We start from the raw sequence: 25,358 nt of genomic DNA, 5'->3' as shown, positions 1-25,358 counted from the left end.
ATCCATCATAACGAACAGTAGTAATACAGATACATAACCGAGTTACGTACTTGTTACGGTCCAAAACTTCTCAAACTACAAAAAATGCTGTGGCTAGCCATTCCTAATGCTAACGTCTCTAATATTGCCAGTGTGTTTACACACATAATAAATCTTAGAAATCGATTACTTCAAACTTTTGGTTCAACCTCCTACACCTTCCACGGAAATATCACAGAAAGGTGACATGGAAATAAATCATGAAAAGGAAAAGCGTAAACAAAATTCTACAAATTGGAGAGGTATAAAAACAGATATTCAGATCAAAAGACAAGTCTTTAGTCCACATAGAAGTTCATTTTCAGAAACTAACTTAAATCAAAATTATCCCATTACATCATTTAATTGAAGGGAAGATGAGAATCAAAAAGCTCTAATTGCAGATCTCTACCAGCACCACACAGAGGTCCTCGTAGAAACTCATATTGAAGATTTAACGGTACTGCAATTAAATAGAATAATAGATTAGCGTCAAACAGAATAAGAGAGATAAATAGACAGCGCTAGGACTAAAGATAATCCAGACAAAGCTAACATGCCCTGTCAATCAAAAGACTCTCAATCTAACCTAAACTAAGAATATTCTTAGTTTCCAATTCAAATAGCTACATGAAGATGAGCGAAAATCTCTGATATAATTTCGAATACAGAATTCAGCTTTTACCTTGATGAAGCCAATTTCCTTGGCATTGCTGCGGAAGCACTGTCTGCAGCACATAAGTCCATACTTCCTAATAATTGCATGAGGATTCCCGCAGACACGGCTGCAACATATACAAACAATTGAAGATCAACAACTATACATGGCAAAAGCAAGTAAGAATATCCACTTTCCAAATTTGTGTCATACATTGTACATAAAACTAAACAGAATAAGACATAGGGAAGCTTAAAGGAATTAAGCAAAATCACAAATGTGCATCTTTCACATAGAATAATAGAAATACTTATAGTTGACAAGAGAAAGATGTTGCATACAAAAGACTGAGTGGCAGCAATATTTGATAACAGCAGAAGTTCACAATTAGCAGAGCCAAAATCTAATCCATGTCAATTGGGATTATGAAATTAAGCAAAGACTATTTGAATGTGACATTTAACAGCATCCTAAAGTCTCACCGAGCACCTACCATTCTTGAACTATAAGAGAGAAATTAAAAAAACGTTTAGGAGATAGAACAAAGAAACCTCACATAAGATTGACAACAAACAGAACAAAATCAATCCTTCACCAGTTTATTCACATTTACAAAAAATCAAATCAATCAAATACATTTTAATCCTAAACTAGTTTGGATCACCCATATAGACACGCTGTATGTAATCCTCTCTGCACTAATTCATTTTTACAACTCCCACGGTGTTCACCTAGAAAACACATATTGACAGTGAAAAACGAATAAAGTTGAACAATCCTCACTTAATAAAACCTAGCCCCTGCCATAGGCATGACCACAATATACTCTCCAAAAATAAAGACCAACAATAAGTTAGGTTTTCAAATCTTCACTCAACAGAAATGGGAGCACAGCCATGGCCTCAATCTACAACTTTATTCTACATCTTATTCATCGGCCACAATACAGCTCTACCACAACCCATGTGGTTCAAATTCTATTAACTTATACTTATTTAGTGAATTTATTACAACATATACAGGAATGGGTTCATATGAACAGGTAATACATTAGTATGGAACACATAATTTGCAGATGTTATCTGAGTATCTAAAACAAATAATAGAAAAGAAAAAGAACAATCCGCACACAAGCAATCGTATCTCAATAACAAAAACACAAACATGTCAAGACAAGAAGTTAATGAAGGGGTGAAATGAGGATACCAAGTGCGAGAACCAGGGCCGTAGTTCTTGGGGTGAGCGTTCCAGATGTTAGAGTGACCCATCTTCACACGAGGCTGCGCTGTCTGTTGTGTGAAAACCCTAGTCAGTTTTTGTTCACAATAGCAAGGCTTTGTTTGGAGGATGAAAGAGAACTTATATAAGGGGATACTCAAAACCCTAAGGCCACGTAAACATTTTGTGCATCTTCACCCAATTAGATGCCCAAATGCTGCAAACTAACTCCTAAAAATGCAATTTTGCACAAACGCCCCAATTTGACTAATACTCCATAGTTTTTTTATTTATTGACACATCTCACTTTTTTTTTTTTTAACTAATGTTAAATTTGCCTCTAAGCCACATTAAATTGCATATACAAATTGTTGCAAATTAACTCGTAAAAGGAAATTTTGCACAAACATCCCAGTCTGACTATTAATATTAATGTTTTCATTTTATTGAGGCATTTCACTTCTTTTTTCTTAATATAATGTGAAATTAGTCATTGAACTATGTTAAATTTCTTAACTATCTCTACATTAGAATTTCCGAACAAATAGTCCTAACGTTACACGAACGCCTCACGTGCAGGGCATACATGGATCGGATTGGTTCGGATTTATTAAAGACCAAATCAAATCAATTGTGTCAGATTTTTAAATTTATACACCAAACCAATAAAATTCAGATTTTTCAACCTCTGATTTTCTCGAGTTATTTGGTTTTCTCGAGTTTTTCGATTTTTTTCTCCGGAATAGTCTTGATACAAAACATATAACTTTTACTTCAAATGTTCTAATAAGGTACAACTATATAATTAAGGTATTTCATAAGAAAATAACTCAAAAGTGAGAAGAGTGATGACATTGTATTAAAATATTCAACAAAAGATAATAAAATCGGTTAAAATAAATAATGTTAATTAATAAGCCATAAAGAAAATGACCATAATCTAAAAATACTAAGTCATGCTAAAATAAGTATGGCTAATAAGTATTAATTATATAACAAGAAAAAAAAATTATATTATGTATTTTCACTTTCTAAACCAATTATGCAAAACTAAATAATAGATATTCAACATTATTGTCACTCTTAGTGGTAAATTGAATTTTTTTTATTGTATTAGTGTCGAGTTGGTTTGGTTTAGACTTTATATGAGTTACTAATATTCATATGATATAAAATTTATTGACATTCAAAATTCTAAGTTCAAGCTTGAATAATATGATAATAAATAAAAAAACAAGACACTTTTATGCAGCTATAGTCCAAACATAACCCCATACAGGCAGGCCTCTTTAAAAGCTTACAAGTCCCAGAAGCACAAATACGCAATTGCAGAAAGGTCTAGCAGTCATCTTGCTAATTTTACTAAATACAAATAACAGCTTAAAGCAAAAGGGCAATAGAGAATCAGTTACATCAATCCAATCATTTAACACTTCTTTTCTGAAATATGTAAGTATGAACAATTTATTAGCAAACAAGAGAAACATAAAAAATAAAAATAAAAAAATCAAAACGTGGTCCTTGAATTTCACACTTAACTAATTCCAAAAATTAGAAACAAAGCCTAAGAATATATTGGCAAAACGGACTGAAGATACAAAACTGTAAGCGTGATTAAAGAGTTAGAAATTAATTGGAACCTTCAAGAGCGAAGAGCCGTAGAGGAGCAAGAGAAAGAAGCTTTAGCATTTTCTCGAGTTTAGGGTATTGTAATGTACAGGCTGTCTCAGCCTAATTCAGACTTGAATCTTCATTTTTTTTGCACGGATTGCCCTTCTTTTGGGGTGGTCTTTAAATTTTTACCTCTCATATTTGTGTTCTTTAAGTTTTGCCCTTCGCTTGAATAACTGAAGTTCTGAGTTTGAACCCTCGCTCAGACATAAAATAAAAAGAAAATTTCACAAGGCAGGGCTAGAGGGAGTATATGCTGGATCCGACATACAATCTTTAAGGAAAAACTAAAGTTATGCAGGAGGGGGCAGACTTTGCCTTGAGACATATATATATATATATATATATATTTTAACTTTTTAAGGCAAATTTTTAATTATGCCTTAAGGAAAAAGTTCCGCCTTATGGGGCATACTTTTAGTTATGCCTTAACTAAAAGTGTACCCCGTAGACATAACTAAAAGTGTGCCCCGTAAAATATAACCAAAAGTATGCCCCATAAGGCGGAACTTTTTCTTAAGGCATAACTAAAAGTTTGTCTTAAGGAAAAGTTGTGCCCTATGAGGTATACTTTTGCTTATGTCTTAATTAAAAGTCTATCCCACAAGGCATAGTTCCTTAAGGAAAAGTTTTGCCCCATAAGGCATGATTAAACTATGCCTTGAGGAAAAGTTATGCCTCCTCCGGCATATCTTTAGTTTTTCCTTAAGGATTTTATGTCGGATCCGGCATACACTCCCTCCATCCCTGCCTTGCGAAATTATTTTTTTATTTTATGCCTGAGCGGGAGTTCAAACCCAAAATCTCAGGTATCCAAGCTAATGACAAAACTTAAAGACCGCAAATATGAAAGACAAAATTTAAAGACCATCCCAAGAGAAGGGCAATTTTGCGAATTGCCCTTGAATCTTTAACTACAAGGTCCAAGTTCAAAAGACCAAAGTTCTCTGCCTTTTCTACACCTAAAAATAAAAAGGCATAAAAATAATATTCTCCTTCAAACTTTTATATAATGGTAAATTTCGTCTAACATATTTATCTAGCATCATCTATAATCTTTTTTATGTTGCATTATTCTCTCGTTTTCTTTTTATAAAGAAAATCATGAATATTTTGATTATATCTCTTTTACAACCTTTTTATAATTTAGGCAGAAATAAAAAAATAAAAAAAATTAGATATAACCTTTTAATTTTCTATCACTGTTAAATGTTAAAATGTTTTGTACAGAAAGACCATCTTATCTCAGCCCATCAAGTTGTCTCATAATCAAAATTCAAGTATGTTGCGAAATAACTTAATTCTTACCAAGCTTTATGCGTTAGGTAAACGTGTCAACCGGTTCCGTGTAACTGGTTTTAACCGGTAATCGGACCGGTTAAACCGGAACTGGAACCGGAACCGGTATAACCGGTCCGGTTTCAAATTTTTTTTAACCGGAACCGGTTAAACCGGTTAAAATAAAAAAAAATAGTAAAGAGCCGTTGGGCCTCGCGGACCGTTGGCAACGGTCCATTTGCAAAAATGGCCGTTGCCAAACGGTCATTTTCTTAATTTTTGGCCCCCAAATTATTTTTTTTTAACACTTTAACCCCTCCCCCACCCCTATATAAACCCTTCTTCATTTTCATTTCAATTCACTCTTCTTCATCTTTCTCTCATATCTCAATCTCTCAATTATAGTTACTTTGCAATAATTAGCCACAAAGTCTTATTATAGTTTCAACTTTCAATTATTAATTTTGCAATTATAATATTGTTGGTGGAGTTGGTGATTTTGCAACAATCCGAAGTAGCTTTGGTGGATTTGCAATTCTAGCCGTCTTCGCTTTGTTGGAAATTAATCCGGCAATTTGGTACCTTCGTTCCAACTTTGTCTTTAATTTTTGCAATTTAATTCTAGCAATTTATTTTTTGAAATTTAATTTACGCAATTTAATTCTAGCAATTTAATTTGTTGTAATTTATTTTCTTGTGATTTATTTGATTGTGATTTAAATTATTTCTATTTAATAATGTCAAAGAGATTAAGACGTGGTGCCGGTAGTAGTAGTCGTACTGTTAGGGGTGCGCTTAATGAGGAAACATTTGTGGAAGAAACACCTAATTTAGGTATTGATGTTGGTGGAAATAATCCACTTTTAGGTCATGAGGCAATGCAACAACATTTTACCGACACTTTTAATGAAGACTTAGATGATGATGATGATGATGATGAAACACAACCCCCCGAAAATCCCATAGGAGATACAGGTCCTGCACAATCACATACACAAGACAAACCGCCTAGAACTCGTAGGCCAACAGCTAAAGTTTGGAAATTTATGACTAAGGATAGGGAAAATCAATCAGTTACATGTACCCTATGTGGACAAGTATTTAGTTTTAAGCAAGGAACTGGTAAGGATGGTGGAACGGGTACACTAAATGCTCATATGAGAACCAAACATATGGATGTTTGGGGAGAGCAAACGGGTTCAAATGTGGGGGGGATTCAAATGACGATAGACCCACGAACCGGTAGAAATTTTAAGTATGACAAGAAAAAAGAACGCGTAGAAATAGCTAAAATGGTAGCTTATGATTGTTTACCATTTTCCTTTCCCTCGGGTTTAGGGTTTGTTACTTACATTCAACGTTGTTATAACCCGTTATTTGAGGGTATTCCTAGAAGTACTTGTAGAGCCGATGTTATAGATTTGTTTAAAAAATATAGATTTTATTTGCGTCATGTATTTAATTCTTTAAATTGTAATGTTTGTCTTACCGCTGATTTGGGTCTTAGTATTAACCATTTAGATTTCTTTGCTATTACATGTCATTGGGTTGATGACAACTGGGTTATGCAAAAAAGAATTATAGCTTTTTTATACGACGAAGGAAAAGGTCGTCACGATGGAAAATTTTTAGCCGATTCAATGTCTACTATAATGAGATTTTTTAACATTTATAGAAAAACACTTTGTATTGCTTTAGATAATGCTTCTAATAATACAAAGGCAATTGGTCTTTTAAAAAGAGAAATAAACCCTCCTCTAAGAAATATTTTTCATGTAAGATGTAGTTGTCACATTTTAAATTTAATTGTTAAAGATGGTCTTATGCATTTTGATGATTCTGTTCAAAAAGTTATAAATGTTGTTGCGTTTCTTTTTTGTAATGCTAATAGGGGAAGAATTAGAGATTTTAAGAATGCTTGTGTGGAAAATAACCTTAGACCTAGGAAAATTCAAGTAGAAATTGAGACTAGGTGGAACTACACTTACATTATGCTACAACAAGCATATGAGTATAGGATTCCCATATAACAAGTTCACAACAAATATAATATTGATAGTGAGGATTGGTTAACTTATAGGCATTGGGAAGATGTTAAAGAATGTATTGAACTCTTAGAAATTTTTTATAATGCAACTCTTGCTTTTTCTAGACAATTCTATCCCACGGTAACCGGAATTTTAGCCTACTTAGCGGAAATAGCTAGAGTTTTACAAGAGTATAAATATAAACCCGATTATCAAGTGGCTATTTTTGAAATGATAATCAAATTTAAGAAGTATTTTTTTCCCATCCCAACTTTATTTATATTGGGTTCCCTTTAAAATCCTTGTTTAAAAGTGTCTTATACTAAAAATTTGGTTAGTCAAATTTATACATTTTTAGAAATTGAAGAGGGAGTTCAACCATCTTTAGCTGAAGCCGATCTCGCTATTGATGATGAGTTTAGAAGAGTTTTTACTCATTATTCTAGTTTGGAAGAACGTGCTACACCAGTTGCTCCACGCCCTACTACTTCTCATAGTAGCAAAAAGGGCTTGTCGGGTTTAAAAGTTTTACATTCACAGCCTACATCTTCTTCTACTGCAAACTTTGATGAATTTAACTTTTATTTGATGCAGCCAAATGTGGATATCAGCCAACTGGATGAGGTGGACGTCTTAGCATGGTGGAAGAAGTACAAGGCAAGTTATCCGATACTTTCAAGAATGGCTCGAGATATCCTTACGGTTCAAGTATCAACCGTGGCTTCGGAGAGCGCATTTAGCCAAGGAAGACAGCAAATTGGAGACCATAGACATTCATTATCCGGCTTTAGCTTGCAAGTACTAGTGTGCATTCGAGATTGGATTAGATCGGAGCGACGCAACCAAAACTCAGAAGCGGAGCAAGGCGAAGAGGAAGAAATTGAAGATTTGATAGCTAGTGGACCGGACCAAATGGAAGACTTTGAAGATATTTCCATGACCGAATATGATGTGGGGGAAATTAACGAAATGGTTCAAAATTGGTGATTTTATTATTCTACTATTTTTGTATAACTCATGTATTATTTGCAAGTTAAAAAAAAATACAACTTGCAAATAAATGTTATCCAAGAATGAATAAAATATATGGCTCATTGAGCTTTCTTCTATTTACTTGTGTTTATATTTTTACTTTTATTAAGTTAGGAATATACCTAAAATATACTAAGAATATACTTAAGTTATATAGTATACTTAAACATATATAAGTATATATAGTATATATAGAAAAAATAGTATATATAGTATATAAGTAAGTAAGTATATATAGTATATAGTATATAAGTAAGTATATATAGTATATAGTACATATATACAAGTATATATAGTATATATACTATATATACTTACTATATATACTTACTTATATATAGTATATAGTACATATATAGTATATAAGTAAGTATATATAGTATATATAGTATATAAGTAAGTATATATAGTATATATACTATATATATTAAGTTATACACATATATAAGTATATATAGTATATAAATATATATAGTATATATATTAAGTATATATTGTATATATAGTAGATATGTATATATATTAAGTTATACCTATATATATATTAAGCTATCCTATATATAGTATATAGTACATATATATAGTATATATATTAAGTTATACATATATTTAGTATATATAAGTATATAGAGTATATAGTACATATATATAAGTACATATAGTATATATATATATATATTAAGTTATACATATATATAAGTATATAGTACATAAATATAAGTATATGTAAGTTATACATATATATGTGTACGAAAAGCACTATTCTGTATTGCTGACTTACTGTTAGTCAGTAAATATTTAAACTTTAATTATAAAATTGTATAACATATGTAAATATACCTACAATATACAAATAAATACTATAATATATATATATAATACAAAAAACAAAAAAAAAAATATTTTAACGAATCCAAACCGGACCGGTTCCGGTTTGGACCTTAAAACCGGTTAACCGGAACCGGTTAGGCGGTTCCGGTTTTGGAACCGGAACCGGCCGGTTTCATAACCGGTTCCCGGTCTGGTTCCGGTTGGAACCGGTTGACAGGGTTAGCGTTAGGCAATACAAGGAATTTTTTCTCATGTAAATAGATAACATTGCCTTATTATATGATATATTAAGATCTTCCAGGAAATGACGCATCCCCAAAAGTGTTTGATTTTGAATTTTTATCCCCACTTAACAAAATCTTTAAAAAATGATCTTAACTTAAAAAAAATCACTAGAAAGAACTTTTGTTGGCCATCAAACATAAATTCTAGCTTTTGCCTATAAGGCAGAATTTATAGTCAATTGAGCAAGTTCACTGTCTTAAAATATCCTGAGCTTCTACCTTATATTCAAAACTAATTTATGCCCACAACTTATATCCGATACAATATTTTCTAAAGCAGAGGCTATTTTTTAAAACTTTATTAAGTGGACCAAAAATAAAGACGCCTCTTATGGAAGCCATTTGTGAGCTTAACACACAAGAGCATATTGTTGACTTGCGTTAATTCCTCTTTTTCTCTATCTTGAACTATTTTGTGGAGGGTTAAATGCTTTTTATTAAGGTAGTAATCCATCGTGATTAACCATTAGTGAAATGCATAGGCTATGAAAAATGATAAACAGAACGGAATGATTCCTACAGTTAGCAAAGTTCCCCGTTTTATAAAAAAATAAAAAATAAAAAAAATCCAAAGATTAAACTGTATCTTCTGCTATTCAGTGCCTCCATCCCTTTGAATGGCCATCCTCCATGTTGGGCTCAAGAAAACCAATAAACTGCATATCCAATGGAAATTTCTTAGTCTCCACCAGCTAGTTTTTGAAAAAAAAACCAACCTTAACTACTTTTCACTGACAATTGATCAGATACTCGTGGAAATTTTGTAACAACTGTTCTATGTTATAGAAACTTTCACGAATGGTGAAACAAGAATATGAGCTCTAAGCGTAGTATACCTTACTTCCATCTTTGGACCACCGTGCACCATAACCATTAGCAACTCTTATCTCAAAAACAACTCCATGTGGTGGAACAATATGCACATTCATCCAGCAGCAACGAGTTATTAAGTCGCTGATGACATCCAGGGCAACCCTATTTTTATCGGAATCTGGAAAGCGAAAAAGATGAGACAGTAGCTTCTTAAGAAGAAAAACTAAGCGCACAAAGAGAATTCTTGCTAGCAATATATGATCTTATTCTATCTCCTTCTCCACAACAGAGAGGTACATCCTGCAGTGCATAAGCTTACTCCACGGAAAGGCAAAAAGGTCACAGATCAGGGAATAAAGAGGCTAAATGCACCCATGTATAATATATTAATGATTTGTCTCATGGGTCAGGTGATGACAGGAATTGCCTTCCAGAAGCAAAATGATACTCGCAAAAGAAAAATAACAAACATAGCTCAAGCATCAGAATCTCACATGCAACTCAAGAATATTTAGATTGAAGGGCCCTGGAATGAGGAACTAACCACTTCCAGAAAAGCTACCCCAGTAGCTGTCGCTGCTTCTGTTCACATGCTTTGACAATGCCCTCGCTGTTGCAAAGACAAAGATTAGAGTTACTCCCGTATGCAAATATGATAGATCTCTTCTGTAACGCTCCTGCTAGCATCTGTCTAGCATTCAGTAATGCCAGAAACTAAGTAAAACCAATTGGCATACAACAATAAAATAACCCGGGAAGAGATTGCAACAAACAAGATCTGTAGTTAATCTCCAAGCGTCGGATTTGGATGTCTGCGCTTAACTTCATTGACTGTTTTTCCAATTTTCTTCCTCTCCTACTTCTTTTAAAAGGTCAACATTTTATCCACCACTCCTTAAACTTCCCCCTCCCATAAACACAAAATATTGCTAACAAAAAATGGAGGCCAAAATTGCTATATTTTAAGCATAGGATCGGCATTAGCAAAGATTCCAAACTATTTTAGTATAACAAGTTCAACTCCTGTCCCCTGGTTCTATCAAGTGGACCTTTGAGATTCTATCTAACTTGTCTTGCCTTACTGTTTGCTTCTATTAGCCAATAAATGCAGCAACGAGCTTTATGGAACTTTAGAAGCAGCGAAAAACAGTTTTTTCTCATCTTACTGTCATCTCAATTCACTTTTATTAGAAAAATGTATCTTCAGAAGCGGCAAAATACAGTTTTTTCTCATCTTACTGTCATCTCAATTTACTTATATTAGAAAAATGTATCTCGATATATCCTTTACTTTCAACAATCATAATAACATAAAGCAGCTTATTCACAAGCAAGCAAAATTGTTCCCAGGACTATTTCACAAGGAGAAAAACTAACAACATAGTCATCAGGCCATATCATACATTTGGATTATGTGGCAACAGAAATTATTATTTCTTAAAGGGCGTGTAAAGGAGAAAATGAACAAGTAATATGAGATGGAGGGAGTAGCTCTCATTTCATGAATCAAAAGAATTTAATAGAAGGATAATTAGAGGTCTCAGGTTAAACCAGGTCTTGGGTAATGAAATTGTTTCTGTTAGGAAACATTTTACTTCTCAACTATAAGACTTCTTGTTGCAAAAGCAGGGCTAGATAAAGGTAATGAACACCGAATGAGGAATCAAAAAATGATAAAGAATTTGCTATATATTCCTCGCACACATCCCTTAGTAGTTTTTTTTTTCTACATTCCCGAGAATGGAAATTTTATTTCGTGGTTACAAGAAACACAAACTGGTGCTTTTAATAAATAGTACAGGACAAGGACACGAGAGCATTAAAACCGATGGACCATTATTCCTATAGTTCTCATAGTGACTTGTACATCAATACTGATGTTATTTACCATTTTGATTTGATGAAAATTGCTAGTATTGAAAATCTAACAGGGTACATTCCGTCATTTCTTTTAAGAAAAAAAGTGAATTAAATCTAGTCCAATAAACGCTGTAAGTTGATCAGATACTCAGATTGATTATTGCCAAGCAAAAAGTACCAAATATAATTTGGATAGATGAATTTCTCTCTCCCTCAAAAACCTAAGTAGCAATATTATAGAGTCCCACAAAATGACTAGCTTGTTGTCAATTTAAATTTGGAAAACAGCCAATCATCCCTCCTTTATTGGAATACATGATGAAATACTTTGTTTTACCATATGAATACTTTTTTTAGAGCCGCACAAATCACTTGAATAGTACTTCCGCCTTGTTTTTGACACTCCAAATGCCCATCTCTAGCTTCTCCTACTGTCACCACTAAAGGATATTAGAGAATCCCTAATATTAGATAATTATTTAAATGCATACCGAGTATTAAAATACATTATGAAACTAAATTAAATATTTATGATATTAAGGATTTGTATAACCAATTTCAACTAGCTTGAAATTGAGATACAATTGTTATTAAGTTTGATACGTACCATAGAGGTATATTCAATGTAAAGTATTTAACATCCAAGAATAAGGAGGCTCACTAATACTAATAGTTTTGTCTAAGAAAGAAACAAATCGAGCGCTAAGCCACAATGCATTGAATTACAATGCTAACTCCTAGTACTATTGGGACATAATGAATGGCAAACATGAATGATCACTTCAAGAAGGGTTTGGCTTATCAATCATGATCCTTGTCCTGATAATGATGTTTCATTTTAGACATCTTATAAATTCATATTTCTCTAGTGATTGAGACTGATGGCCTTTCTTGGACACTATTGAACAGAGATTTCTGTGAATGAGAATAGAGTTTTAGCTTGTGGGATTTCCTAAGATAACGACGTATTACGTTTTGGTTCTACGAAAATAATTCAAAAAATATCACTATCTCAATATACCGAAGTGCTTTCTCTTCCTTATGGTCGAACTCTGAAGAACAGTAAATCTCTCAACATAACTTTTTTCCCCGAAAATAAGTAAATTTTAACACCGAAGTACAAAATAATTGCTGAACGATGGGTATAGCTGAAATACTTTTTTAATCATTATTTACAAGAGAAAATTAGGATCCAACTTTTGGACACAAATTGTCACCTTTGATAATAGGAAAGAAATTGAGTCTGTGATAAGATTGAGACGCTTAACCAAGTCCAATTGTTAATAACTCACACTATTCTAGATACAGCAATAAAGAAACTAGTTAAGACTCGTTTGTATTGGCATTCCACGTGCTATGTTTCCGTAATTGTTAATCCAATACACAGTAGTGACTTCAAGAGGAATGAAACTCAGAAGCTAATGTAGGTCCTCTATGATTTAGTAAAAGGATTTAAGTTACATAAGATTTCAAAAATTCTTGGACATTTCAATATAGTTCAACTTGGAACAGCAGGTTATTTATCATTGGTTATCAAATAGTGATACTTAAAAACTTATTCACTCTCAGCCATCTTTAGTAATTGGACAGAGGCCCACACCCCATCAGAGTGAAAGTAAATTGTGTGTATTGCACTGCAATAGCGGAACATCAAATTTTGGGAGCCCAACCCAAGATCAATCTACTCAAGCAGTGAATTAACTTTCATCCCTGATTTGCTTATTGATAAACTTGCAGTATCTTTGAGCTAACTGTGCACTAAAGGGATTACCCTCTCTCCTATCCTCTCCCCCTTACTCTGAACTAGACACTGTTGAAATAACATTAGATGAGTTAAATTGATGTAAATGTTAAAGTTGTTAACTTCACTTCACTTCAGTAAAAATCAACAGACAACAGCTTATACTAATTGAGACAACTCTTTACAAGTCTAAATGACAAAAAGTTTCAAGAGAAATACAGTTCTGATGGATTCTTTCTCACGTTTAATTTACAATCACATGGTATTTTCACATTACGAATAGATGGATGTAGTGAAGAAACTAATTTTTATGTAACTATTCAACAACAGTAGCAATGTAGCACATCTTTTACTTGGAATTCGAAAGAAAGTATTCAGCTTCCTTTAATTGGAATAATCAATTCATTCTTTTAGCAACTAGAAAAAAATAGACCGAGTAGCAATAACAATCGACAAACTCTACAAGTTTCCTTGTTCTACCATCAACTAATCATCAAAGATCTACTCAGAAAAATTAGAAGCAAAATGAGTCACTTGGAGGGTAGACTGCTCAACTGTATTCTTGTAGGTGCTCATAAATTAATTACTTCTTCAAGGCTCTGAAAAATAACTAGTAAAGTCACTAAGAGACCGTTTGGTTTTCAGCTTTTTTGAGTGTTCAGCTGGCCAGCTTAAAGTCATTTTGTGCTTAAAATAAGCTCAAAAAAATAACTGGGCCCGTTTGATAGCTTATCTAAAGAAGTGTATAAGCTGAAAACAGCTTATAAGCCAAAAAAAATAAGTTAGACTACCCCAACTTATTTTGTTTAGCTTATAAGCTGTTTGCAGCTTATAGGCATAAGCCCATCCAAACAGGCTCTAAGTCCAGCTATACAGAGCCATACATAGGAGTAGCCCTGTAGTTGCCCCTTGAAGTAAACAAAAGAACTGATGCCTCTACACCTTGAATGAGAAAGGCCCATTGCCATGCCTACCAGGTAAGTTCTCTACATACTTGTGAGAAGAAACCCAAGAAAAAAAAATTGCTACAGCATTCAACAAACCTGTTATTTCACTAGATGCCTCTACACCTTGAATGAGAAAGGCCCATTGTCATGCCTAGCAGGTAAGTTCTCTACATACTTGTGAGGAGAAACCCAAGAAAAAAAAATTGCTACAGCAATCAACAAACCTGTTATTTCACTAGTTTTCTTGCTCGCCGGGACGCCGATATGGCAAGAATCTGTGGTCTTTCGAAGCATTCTTGCGCCTTTTCTTCTCAATATATGCTTCCAGTTTGCCAGATGCTTTGAGTTCCTTGTATTTCTCAATAAGTTTGCGCTTCTGAATTTCAGAATTTTTGAGGTAATAAGGTTGTTTCCCTTGCTTAGCAGCCTCTCTCTCTTTCTTCTTGTGCTCTTGCAGAATTTCTCTCTCAGTGTGTTTCGTTCCGGCTGATTTCAATTGTTTGTCAATCCAAGAAATGCGACTTTTCAGTTCACTTATCTCTTCTGCATCATTTGATTTCCTCATCTGTTTCTTCAGCTCCTCTTTTTCTGCTGGAAGATTATCCTCGTAAAGAAAATTATATCTCTTTTTGAATCGTTCTACATCGAGCTGGCCAGTTAAAGACTCAAAGCGAGGGTCACGCGTGGCTTTTTTAGGAACTTGGATAATTTCCCTAAATCTGCTCACTGGCTTCTTGCTACTCATCTCCATTGGCCTGTTCTTGTTCGCTCGGCTATTTTTCCCTTCCGAATTAAGCTTCCTATACACTGTGTCCGACCCATCAGACCGTGCTCTCTGCAATTCCTCAAAGGTCACATCCGCAAGCTCCTCCTCTATCTCCTTTGCCTCCTCATCTTCAGACGAAGATTCATGCTCATCAGAGTCTTCAAATTTGATTTTACTTGAACTTGCAACAGCTGGCTTGTCTTTTCTCATCTCAACAATTTGATTCTGCCAGGGAAAAAGAAACCTGAGAACGTCGTTGTGCAAAGATTGAAAGAAGTAAGGAAGAACCCCAAAGATAGTAGGCATATAACACAAACCAACAGTTAAAACAGAAGAATACGTGCTATGTCGGCATACAAAATAAGGCAATGCCAACATAGCAGGACAAAAATGCAAGTAAAGACTCAATTTAAGTCAAAAAAATTCTTCTTTGATGACGATGGTTCTAGCCTTGACAGCTCGACTAATCCATCGAGCAGCTTGCTACCTCCGACAAGCACAAATGCTCAAGTCTAAAGCCTACCATCAGAGTGTTGTCACTTCACTCACTTGTAACTAGTATAGAATGCAATATCTACATGTCCACTATGCAGCCCCGGGAAACATCTAAGTCAATTAATTCAACAACTAGCACTCATTTAAAAGGGCCAAAAGTCCAAAAACTCAGATATTCAAAAAGAAACATTGAAAGCCAACAAAAAATGACTTCCCGAAAACAAGACACTTTTATGCAGCTATAGTCCAAACATAACCCATACAGGCAGGCCTCTTTAAAAGCTTACAAGTCCCAGAAGCACAAATACGCAACTGCAGGAAGGTCTAGCAGTCATCTTGCTAATTTTACTAAATACAAATAACAGCTTAAAGCAAAAGGGCAATAGAGAATCAATTACATCAATCCAATCATTTAACACTTCTTTTCTGAAATATGTAAATATGAACAATTTATTAACAAACAAGAGAAACATAAAAAATAAAAATCAAAAAATCAAAACATGGTCCTTGAATTTCACACTTAACTAATTTTAACTTTTCAAGGCAAATTTTTAATTATGCCTTAAGGAAAAGTCCCGCCTTATGAGACATACTTTTAGAGCCCGTTTGGATTGGCTTACAGCTTAAAGCTGTTTGCAGCTTATAAGCTGAAAAAAATAAGTTGGGTAATCCAACTTATTTTTTTTTGGCTTATAAGCTATTTTCAGCTTATAAGCTGCTTTAGATAAACTAAGTTAAATGAGTCCAATTATTTTTTTGAGCTTATTTTAAGCATAAAATGACTTTAAGCTAGCCAGCCAAACACTCAAAAAAGCTGAAAACAGCTTATAAGCCAACTTATAAGCCAATCCAAACGGGCTCTTAGTTATGCTTTAACTAAAAGTGTGTCCCGTAAAATATAACCAAAAGTATGCCCATAAGGCGGAACTTTTCCTTAAGGCATAACTAAAAGTTTGCCTTAAGGAAAAATTGTGCCCTATGAAGTATACTTTTGCTTTATGCCTTAATTAAAAGTCTGTCTCATAAGGCATAGTTCCTTAAGGAAAAGTTTTGCCCCATAAGGCATGACTAAACTATGCTTTGAGGAAAAGTTATGCCCCTCCTGCATAGCTTTAGTTTTTTCCTTAAGGACTTTATGTCGGATCCGGCATACACTCCCTCCATCCCTGCCTTGCGAATTTTTTTATTTATTTTATGCCTGAGCGGAAGTTCAAACCCAAAATCTCAGGTATCCAAGCTAATGACAAAACTTAAAGACCGCAAATATGAGGGGCAAAATTTAAAAACCATCCCAAAAGAAGGGCAATTTTGCGAATTGCCCTTGAATCTTTAACTACAAGGTCCAAGTTCAAAAGACCAAAGTTCTCTGCCTTTTCTACACCTAAAAATAAAAAGGAATAAAAATAATATTCTCCTTCAAACTTTTATATAATGGTAAATTTCGTCTAACATATTTATCTAGCATCATCTATAATCTTTTTTATGTTTCATTATTTTCTCGTTTTCTTTTTATCAAGAAAATCATGAATGTTTTGATTATATCTCTTTTACAACCTTTTTATAATTTACGCAGAAATTAAAAAAAAAAACAATTAGATATAACCTTTTAATTTTCTATCACTGTTAAATGTTAAAATGTTTTGTACAGAATGACCATCTTATCTCAGCCTATCAAGTTGTCTCATAATCAAAATTCAAGTATGTTGCGAAATAACTTAATTCTCACCAAGCTTTATGCATTAGGCAATACAAGGCATCACCAAAAGTGTTCGATTTTGAATTTTTATCCCGCTTAACAAAATCTTTCAAAAATGATCTTAACTTGAAAAAATTCGCTAAAAAGAACTTTTGTTGACCATCAAACATAAGTTCTAACTTTTGCCTATAAGACAGAATTTATAGTCAATTGAGCAAGTTCACTGTCTTAAAATATCCTAAGCTTCTACCTTATATTCAAAATTAATTTATGTCCACAACTTATATCCGGTAGAATAATTTCTAAAGCAGAGGCTATTTTTTAAAACTTTATTAAGTGGACCAAAAATAAAGACGCCTCTTATGGAAGCCATTTGTGAGCTTAACACACAAGAGCATATTGTTGACTTGCGTTAATTCCTCTTTTTCTCTATCTTGAACTATTTTGTGGAGGGTTAAATGCTTTTTATTAAGGTAGTAATCCATCGTGATTAACCATTAGTGAAATGCATAGGCTATGAAAAATAATAAACAGAAGGGAATGATTCCTACAGTTAGCAAAGTTCCCCGTTTTATAAAAAAATAAAAAATAAAAAAAATCCAAAGATTAAACTGTATCTTCTGCTATTCAGTGCCTCCATCCCTTTGAATGGCCATCCTCCATGTAGGGCTCAAGAAAACCAATAAACTGCATATCCAATGGAAATTTCTTAGTTTCCACCAGCTAGTTTTTGAAAAAAAAACCAACCTTAACTACTTTTCACTGACAATTGATCAGATACTCGTGGAAATTTTGTAACAACTGTTTTATGTTATAGAAACTTTCATGAATGGTGAAACAAGAATATGAGCTCTAAGCGTAGTATACCTTACTTCCATCTTTGGACCACCGTGCACCATAACCATTAGCAACTCTTATCTCAAAAACAACCCCATGTGGTGGAACAATATGCACATTCATCCAGCAGCAACGAGTTATTAAGTCGCTGATGACATCCAGGGCAACCCTATTTTTATCGGAATCTGGAAAGCGAAAAAGATAGTAGCTTCTTAAGAAGAAAAACTAAGCGCACAAAGAGAATTCTTGCTAGCAATATATGATCTTATTCTATCTCCTTCTCCACAACAGAGAGGTACATCCTGCAGTGCATAAGCTTACTCCACAGAAAGGCAAAAAGGTCACAGATCAGGGAATAAAGAGGCTAAATGCACCCATGTATAATATATTAATGATTTGTCTAATGGGTCAGGTGATGACAGGAATTGCCTTCCAGAAGCAAAATGATACTCGCAAAAGAAAAATAACAAACATAGCTCAAGCATCAGAATCTCACATGCAACTCAAGAATATTTAGATTGAAGGGCCCTGGAATGAGGAACTAACCACTTCCAGAAAAGCTACCCCAGTAGCTGTCGCTGCTTCTGTTCACATGCTTTGACAATGCCCTCGCTCCATCAGTCAAGGTACAACCTTTAGCCTGTTGCAAAGACAAAGATTAGAGTTACTCCTGTATGCAAATATGACAGATCTCTTCTGTAACGCTCCTGCTAGCATCTGTCTAGCATTCAGTAATGCCAGAAACTAAGTGAAACCAATTGGCATACAACAATAAAATAACCCGGGAAGAGATTGCAACAAACAAGATCTGTAGTTAATCTCCAAGCATCAGATTTGGATGTGTGCGCTTAACTTCATTGACTGTTTTTCCAATTTTCTTCCTCTCTCCTACTTTTAATAGGTCAACATTTTATCCACCACTCCTTAAACTTCCCCCTCCCATAAACACAAAATATTGCTAACAAAAAATGGAGGCCAAAATTGCTATATTTTAAGCATAGGATCGGCATTAGCAAAGATTCCAAACTATTTTAGTATAACAAGTAAAACTCCTGTCCCCTGGTTCTATCAAGTGGACCTTTGAGATTCTATCTAACTTGTCTTGACTTACTGTTTGCTTCTATTAGCCAAGAAATGCAGCAACGAGCTTTATGGACCTTTAGAAGCAGCGAAATACAGTTTTTTCTCATCTTACTGTCATCTCAATTCACTTTTATTAGAAAAATGTATCTTCAGAAGCGGCAAAATACAGTTTTTTCTCATCTTACTGTCATCTCAATTTACTTATATTAGAAAAATGTATCTCGATATATCCTTTACTTTCAACAATCATAATAACATAAAGCAGCTTATTCACAAGCAAGCAAAATTGTTCCCAGGACTATTTCACAAGGAGAAAAACTAACAACATAGTCATCAGGTCATATCATACATTTGGATTATGTGGCAACAGAAATTATTATTTCTTAAAGGGTGTGTAAAGGAGAAAATGGACAAGTAATATGAGATGGAGGGAGTAGCTCTCATTTCTTGACTCAAAAGAATTTAATAGTAGTATAATAGAAGGATAATTAGAGGTCTCAGGTTAAACCAGGTCTTGGGTAATGAAATTGTTTCTGTTAGGAAACATTTTACTTCTCAACTATAAGACTTCTTGTTGCAAAAGCGGGGCTAGATAAAGGTAATGAACACCGAATGAGGAATCAAAAAATGATAAAGAATTTGCTATATATTCCTCGCACACATCCCTTAGTAGGTTTTTTTTTCTACATTCCCGAGAATGGAAATTTTATTTCGTGGTTACAAGAAACACAAACTGGTGCTTTTAATAAATAGTACAGGACAAGGACACGAGAGCATTAAAACCGATGGACCATTAAAACCGATGGACCATTATTCCTATAGTTCTCATAGTGACTTGTACATCAATACTGATGTTATTTACCATTTTGATTTGATGAAAATTGCTAGTATTGAAAATCTAAAAAGGTACATTCCGTCATTTCTTTTAAGAAAAAAAAGTGAATTAAATCTAGTCCAATAATGTTTTGTAAGTTGATCAGATACTCAGATTGATTATTGCCAAGCAAAAAGTACCAAATATAATTTGGATAGATGAATCTCTCTCCCTCAAAAACCTAAGTAGCAATATTATAGAGTCGCACAAAATGACTAGCTTGTTGTCAATTTAAATTTGGAAAACAGCCAATCATCCCTCCTTTATTGGAATACATGATGAAATACTTTGTTTTACCATATAAATACTTTTTTAGAGCCGCACAAATCACTTGAATAGTACTTCCGCCTTGTTTTTGACACTCCAAATGCCCATCTCTAGCTTCTCCTACTGTCACCACTAAAGGATATTAGAGAATCCCTAATATTAGATAATTATTTAAATGCATACGGAGTATTAAAATAAATTATGAAACTAAATTAAGCATTTATGCTATTGAGGATTTGTATAACCGATTTCAACTAGCTTGAAATTGAGATACAATTGTTATTAAGTTTGATACGTACCATAGAGGTATATATTCAATGTAAAGTATTTAACATCCAAGCATAAGGAGGCTCACTAATACTAATAGTTTTGTCTAAGAAAGAAACAAATCGAGCGCTAAGCCAAAATGCATTGAATTAAAATGCTAATTCCTAGTACTATTGGGACATAATGAATGGCAAACATGAATGATCACTTCAAGCAGGGTTTGGCTTATCAATCATGCTTGTCCTGATATTGATGTTTCATTTTAGACATCTTATAAATTCATATTTCTCTAGTGATTGAGACTGATGGCCTTTCTTGGACACTATTGAACAGAGATTTCTGTGAATGAGAATAGAGTTTTAGCTTGTGGGATTTCCTAAGATAACGACGTATTACGTTTTGGTTCTACGAAAATAATTCAAAAAATATCACTATCTCAATATACCGAAGTGCTTTCTCTTCCTTATGGTCGAACTCTGAAGAACAGTAAATCTCTCAACATAACTTTTTTCCCCGAAAATAAGTAAATTTTAACACCGAAGTACAAAATAATTGCTGAACGATGGGTATAGCTGAAATACTTTTTTAATCATTATTTACAAGAGAAAATTAGGATCCAACTTTTGGACACAAATTGTCACCTTTGATAATAGGAAAGAAATTGAGTCTGTGATAAGATTGAGACGCTTAACCAAGTCCAATTGTTAATAACTCACACTATTCTAGATACAGCAATAAAGAAACTAGTTAAGACTCGTTTGTATTGGCATTCCACGTGCTATGTTTCCGTAATTGTTAATCCAATACACAGTAGTGACTTCAAGAGGAATGAAACTCAGAAGCTAATGTAGGTCCTCTATGATTTAGTAAAAGGATTTAAGTTACATAAGATTTCAAAAATTCTTGGACATTTCAATATAGTTCAACTTGGAACAGCAGGTTATTTATCATTGGTTATCAAATAGTGATACTTAAAAACTTATTCACTCTCAGCCATCTTTAGTAATTGGACAGAGGCCCACCCCCCATCAGAGTGAAAGTAAATTGTGTGTATTGCACAGCAATAGCGGAACATCAAATTTTGGGAGCCCAACCCAAGATCAATCTACTCAAGCAGTGAATTAACTTTCATCCCTGATTTGCTTATTGATAAACTTGCAGTGTCTTTGAGCTAACTGTGCACAAAAGGGATTACCCTCTCTCCTATCCTCTCCCCCTTACTCTGAACTAGACACTGTTGAAATAACATTAGATGAGTTAAATTGATGTAAATGTTAAAAGTTGTTAACTTCACTTCACTTCAGTAAAAATCAACAGACAACAAGCTTATACTAATTGAGACAACTCTTTACAAGTCTAAATGACAAAAAGTTTCAAGAGAAATACAGTTCTGATGGATTCTGCTCACGTTTAATTTACAATCACATGGTATTTTCACATTACGAATAGATGGATGTAGTGAAGAAACTAATTTTTATGTAACTATTCAACAACAGTAGCAGTGTAGCACATCTTTTACTTGGAATTCGAAAGAAAGTATTCAGCTTCCTTTAATTGGAATATCCAATTCATTCTTTTAGCAACTAAAAAAAAATAGACCGAGTAGCAATAACAATCGACAAACTCTACAGGTTTCCTTGTTCTACCATCAACTAATCATCAAAGATCTACTCAGAAAAATTAGAAGCAAAATGAGTCACTTGGAGGGTAGACTGCTCAACCGTATTCTTGTAGGTGCTCATAAATTAATTACTTCTTCAAGGCTCTGAAAAATAACTAGTAAAGTCACTAAGAGCCTGTTTGGTTTTCAGCTTTTTTGAGTGTTTAGCTGGCCAGCTTAAAGTCATTTTGTGTTTAAAATAAGCTCAAAAAAATAATTGGGCCCGTTTGATAGCTTATCTAAAGCAGTTTATAAGCTGAAAACAGCTTATAAGCCAAAAAAAATAAGTTAGACTACCCCAACTTATTTTGTTTAGCTTATAAGCTGTTTGCAGCTTATAGGCATAAGCCCATCCAAACAGGCTCTAAGTCCAGCTATACAGAGCCATACATAGGAGTAGTCCTGTAGTTGCCCCTTGAGGTAAACAAAAGAACTGATGGACTTAGGCCCATCCATTGTCATGCCTAGCAGGTAAGTTCTCTACATACTTGTGAGGAGAAACCCAAGAAAAAAAATTGCTACAGCATTCAACAAACCTGTTATTTCACTAGTTTTCTTGCTCGCCGGGACGCCGATATGGCAAGAATCTGTGGTCTTTCGAAGCATTCTTGCGCCTTTTCTTCTCAATATATGCTTCCAGTTTGCCAGATGCTTCGAGTTCCTTGTATTTCTCAATAAGTTTGCGCTTCTGAATTTCAGAATTTTTGAGGTAATAAGGTTGTTTCCCTTGCTTAGCAGCCTCTCTCTCTTTCTTCTTGTGCTCTTGCAGAATTTCTTTCTCAGTGTGCTTCGTTCCGGCTGATTTCAATTGTTTGTCAATCCAAGAAATGCGACTTTTCAGTTCACTTATCTCTTCTGCATCATTTGATTTCCTCATCTGTTTCTTCAGCTCCTCTTTTTCTGCTGGAAGATTATCCTCATAAAGAAAATTGTATCTCTTTTTGAACCGTTCTACATCGAGCTGGCCAGTTAAAGACTCAAAGCGAGGGTCACGCGTGGCTTTTTTAGGAACTTGGATAATTTCCCTAAATCTGCTCACTGGCTTCTTGCTACTCATCTCCATTGGCCTGTTCTTGTTCGCTCGGCTATTTTTCCCTTCCGAATTAAGCTTCCTATACACTGTGTCCGACCCATCAGACCGTGCTCTCTGCAATTCCTCAAAGGTCACATCCGCAAGCTCCTCCTCTATCTCCTTTGCCTCCTCATCTTCAGACGAAGATTCATGCTCATCAGAGTCTTCAAATTTGATTTTACTTGAACTTGCAACAGCTGGCTTGTCTTTTCTCATCTCAACAATTTGATTCTGCCAGGGATAAAGAAACCTGAGAACGTCGTTGTGCAAAGATTGAAAGAAGTAAGGAAGAACCCCAAAGATAGTAGGCATATAACACAAACCAACAGTTAAAACAGAAGAATACGTGCTATGTCGGCATACAAAATAAGGCAATGCCAACATAGCAGGACAAAAATGCAAGTAAAGACTCAATTTAAGTCAAAAAAATTCTTCTTTGATGACGATGGTTCTAGCCTTGACAGCTCGACTAATCCATCGAGCAGCCTGCTACCTCCGACAAGCACAAATGCTCAAGTCTAAAGCCTACCATCAGAGTGTTGTCACTTCACTCACTTGTAACTAGTATAGAATGCAATATCTACATGTCCACTATGCAGCCCCGGGAAACATCTAAGTCAATTAATTCAACAACTAGCACTCATTTAAAAGGGCCAAAAGTCCAAAAACTCAGATATTCAAAAAGAAACATTGAAAGCCAACAAAAAATGACTTCCCGAAAACAAGACACTTTTATGCAGCTATAGTCCAAACATAACCCCATACAGGCAGGCCTCTTTAAAAGCTTACAAGTCCCAGAAGCACAAATACGCAACTGCAGAAAGGTCTAGCAGTCATCTTGCTAATTTTACTAAATACAAATAACAGCTTACAGCAAAAGGGCAATAGAGAATCAGTTACATCAATCCAATCATTTAACACTTCTTTTCTGAAATATGTAAGTATGAACAATTTATTAACAAACAAGAGAAACATAAAAAATAAAAAAAATAAAAAATCAAAACATGGTCCTTGAATTTCACACTTAACTAATTTCAAAAATTAGAAACAAAGCCTAAAAATATATTGGCAAAACGGACTGAAGATACAAAACTGTAAGCGTGATTAAATTAATTGGTACCCTCAAGAGTGAAGAGCCGTAGAGGAGCAAGAGAACGAAGCTTTAGCGATTTCTCGAGTTTAGGGTATTGTAGTGTACGGGCTGTCTCGGCCCAATTGTGAGAACCAGGGCCGTAGTTCTTGGGGTGAGCGTTCCAGATGTTAAGAGTGACCCATCTTCACAGAGCAGAAAAAGCGAGGCTGCGCTGTGTGTTGTATGAAAACCCTAAGGCCACGTAAACATTTTGTGCATCTTCACCCAATTACATGCCCAAATGCCGCAAACTAACTCCTACAAAATGCAATTTTGCACAAACGCCCCAATTTGACTAATATGGAGTAGTTTTTTATTTATTGACACATCTCACTTTTTTTCTTTTTTTTTTTTAATTACTGTTAAATTTGCCTCTAAGCCATATTAAATTGCTTATACAAATTGTTGCAAATTAACTCGTAAAAGGAAATTTTGCACAAACATCCCAGTCTGACTATTATAGCCTGTTTGGCCAAGTTTCTAAAATCAACTTATTTTAAAAAGTACTTTATACTTTTCAAAAAAGGACTTTTGCCAAAAAAACAGCTTGTGTTTGGCCAATTAATTTAAAAAAACACTTTTGAACAGCAATTAGTATTTGACCAAGTTTTTAAAAAGTGTTTCTATGTGTATTTTTCTCAAAAGTGTTTTTCAAAAAAGTGCTTTTGGACAAAAGTTATTTTTAGCTTCTAAAAAACTGCTTCTGCTACTCCCCAAAAGCACTTATTTTCTCTCAAAAGTTTGGCCAAACACCTCACTTTTTAAAAATAAGTACTTTTGAGGGAAAAATAAGTTTGGCCAAACAGGCTATTAGTATTAATGTTTCCATTT

General features: G+C 34.2%; 3 protein-coding genes across 16 annotated transcripts; all 3 read right to left on the bottom strand.

Annotated features, from left to right (window-relative positions):
- Positions 1 to 280: 280 nt before the first annotated feature.
- On the bottom strand, positions 281 to 2,042 carry LOC132603348 (small ribosomal subunit protein uS14z/uS14y/uS14x). The gene is made up of 3 exons (XM_060316374.1): positions 1,883 to 2,042; positions 704 to 803; positions 281 to 481 (listed from the first exon to the last, which is right to left on the bottom strand). Exons 1-3 carry the CDS (start codon positions 1,942 to 1,944, stop codon positions 473 to 475), a joined length of 171 nt encoding a protein of 56 aa, XP_060172357.1. The 5' UTR covers positions 1,945 to 2,042; the 3' UTR covers positions 281 to 472.
- Positions 2,043 to 9,473: 7,431 nt separating this feature from the next.
- Positions 9,474 to 15,889, bottom strand: LOC132603307 (uncharacterized). 8 transcript variants are annotated; one of them, XR_009568164.1, is made up of 5 exons: positions 15,694 to 15,889; positions 14,603 to 15,369; positions 10,375 to 10,440; positions 9,854 to 10,008; positions 9,474 to 9,673 (listed from the first exon to the last, which is right to left on the bottom strand). XR_009568164.1 is itself a non-coding variant. In XM_060316318.1 (2 exons), the coding sequence occupies exon 1, from the start codon at positions 15,520 to 15,522 to the stop codon at positions 14,614 to 14,616; it is 909 nt and encodes a 302-aa protein (XP_060172301.1). In that variant the 5' UTR covers positions 15,523 to 15,634; the 3' UTR covers positions 12,161 to 13,500; positions 14,603 to 14,613. The 8 variants fall into 8 exon arrangements, 1 of the variants encoding a protein (XP_060172301.1); XR_009568163.1 differs by lacking the exon at positions 15,694 to 15,889 and adding an exon at positions 15,668 to 15,686; XR_009568153.1 differs by lacking the exon at positions 15,694 to 15,889 and adding an exon at positions 12,028 to 12,130 and having other exon boundaries at positions 14,603 to 15,634.
- Positions 15,890 to 17,850: 1,961 nt separating this feature from the next.
- LOC132603327 (uncharacterized) lies at positions 17,851 to 24,756 on the bottom strand. Of its 7 annotated transcripts, none has more exons than XR_009568176.1 (5): positions 23,951 to 23,969; positions 22,860 to 23,626; positions 18,719 to 18,812; positions 18,203 to 18,357; positions 17,851 to 18,022 (listed from the first exon to the last, which is right to left on the bottom strand). XR_009568176.1 is itself a non-coding variant. In XM_060316344.1 (3 exons), exons 1-2 carry the CDS (start codon positions 23,925 to 23,927, stop codon positions 22,871 to 22,873), a joined length of 759 nt encoding a protein of 252 aa, XP_060172327.1. In that variant the 5' UTR covers positions 23,928 to 23,942; the 3' UTR covers positions 20,267 to 20,519; positions 22,860 to 22,870. The 7 variants fall into 7 exon arrangements, 2 of the variants coding, with proteins under 2 accessions (XP_060172327.1, XP_060172335.1); XR_009568165.1 differs by lacking the exon at positions 23,951 to 23,969 and adding an exon at positions 23,925 to 23,942; XR_009568166.1 differs by lacking the exon at positions 23,951 to 23,969 and adding an exon at positions 23,925 to 23,942 and having other exon boundaries at positions 18,719 to 18,784.
- Between the last annotated feature and the right edge of the window lie 602 nt (positions 24,757 to 25,358).

Source organism: Lycium barbarum, chromosome 1, assembly GCF_019175385.1.
Source record: "Lycium barbarum isolate Lr01 chromosome 1, ASM1917538v2, whole genome shotgun sequence".
Classification (NCBI taxonomy): Eukaryota; Viridiplantae; Streptophyta; class Magnoliopsida; order Solanales; family Solanaceae; genus Lycium; species Lycium barbarum.
This window is presented reverse-complemented; position numbering and strand designations above follow the sequence as displayed.

Coding starts and splice junctions, on each gene's coding strand:
- LOC132603348 (XM_060316374.1), bottom strand. CDS start 1,944: ATGGGTCACTCTAACATCTGGAACGCTCACCCCAAGAACTACGGCCCT. Junction 804..1,882: donor GGCCCTGGTTCTCGCACTTG/GTATCCTCATTT, acceptor TATATGTTGCAG/CCGTGTCTGCGGGAATCCTC.
- LOC132603307 (XM_060316318.1), bottom strand. CDS start 15,522: ATGTTGGCATTGCCTTATTTTGTATGCCGACATAGCACGTATTCTTCT.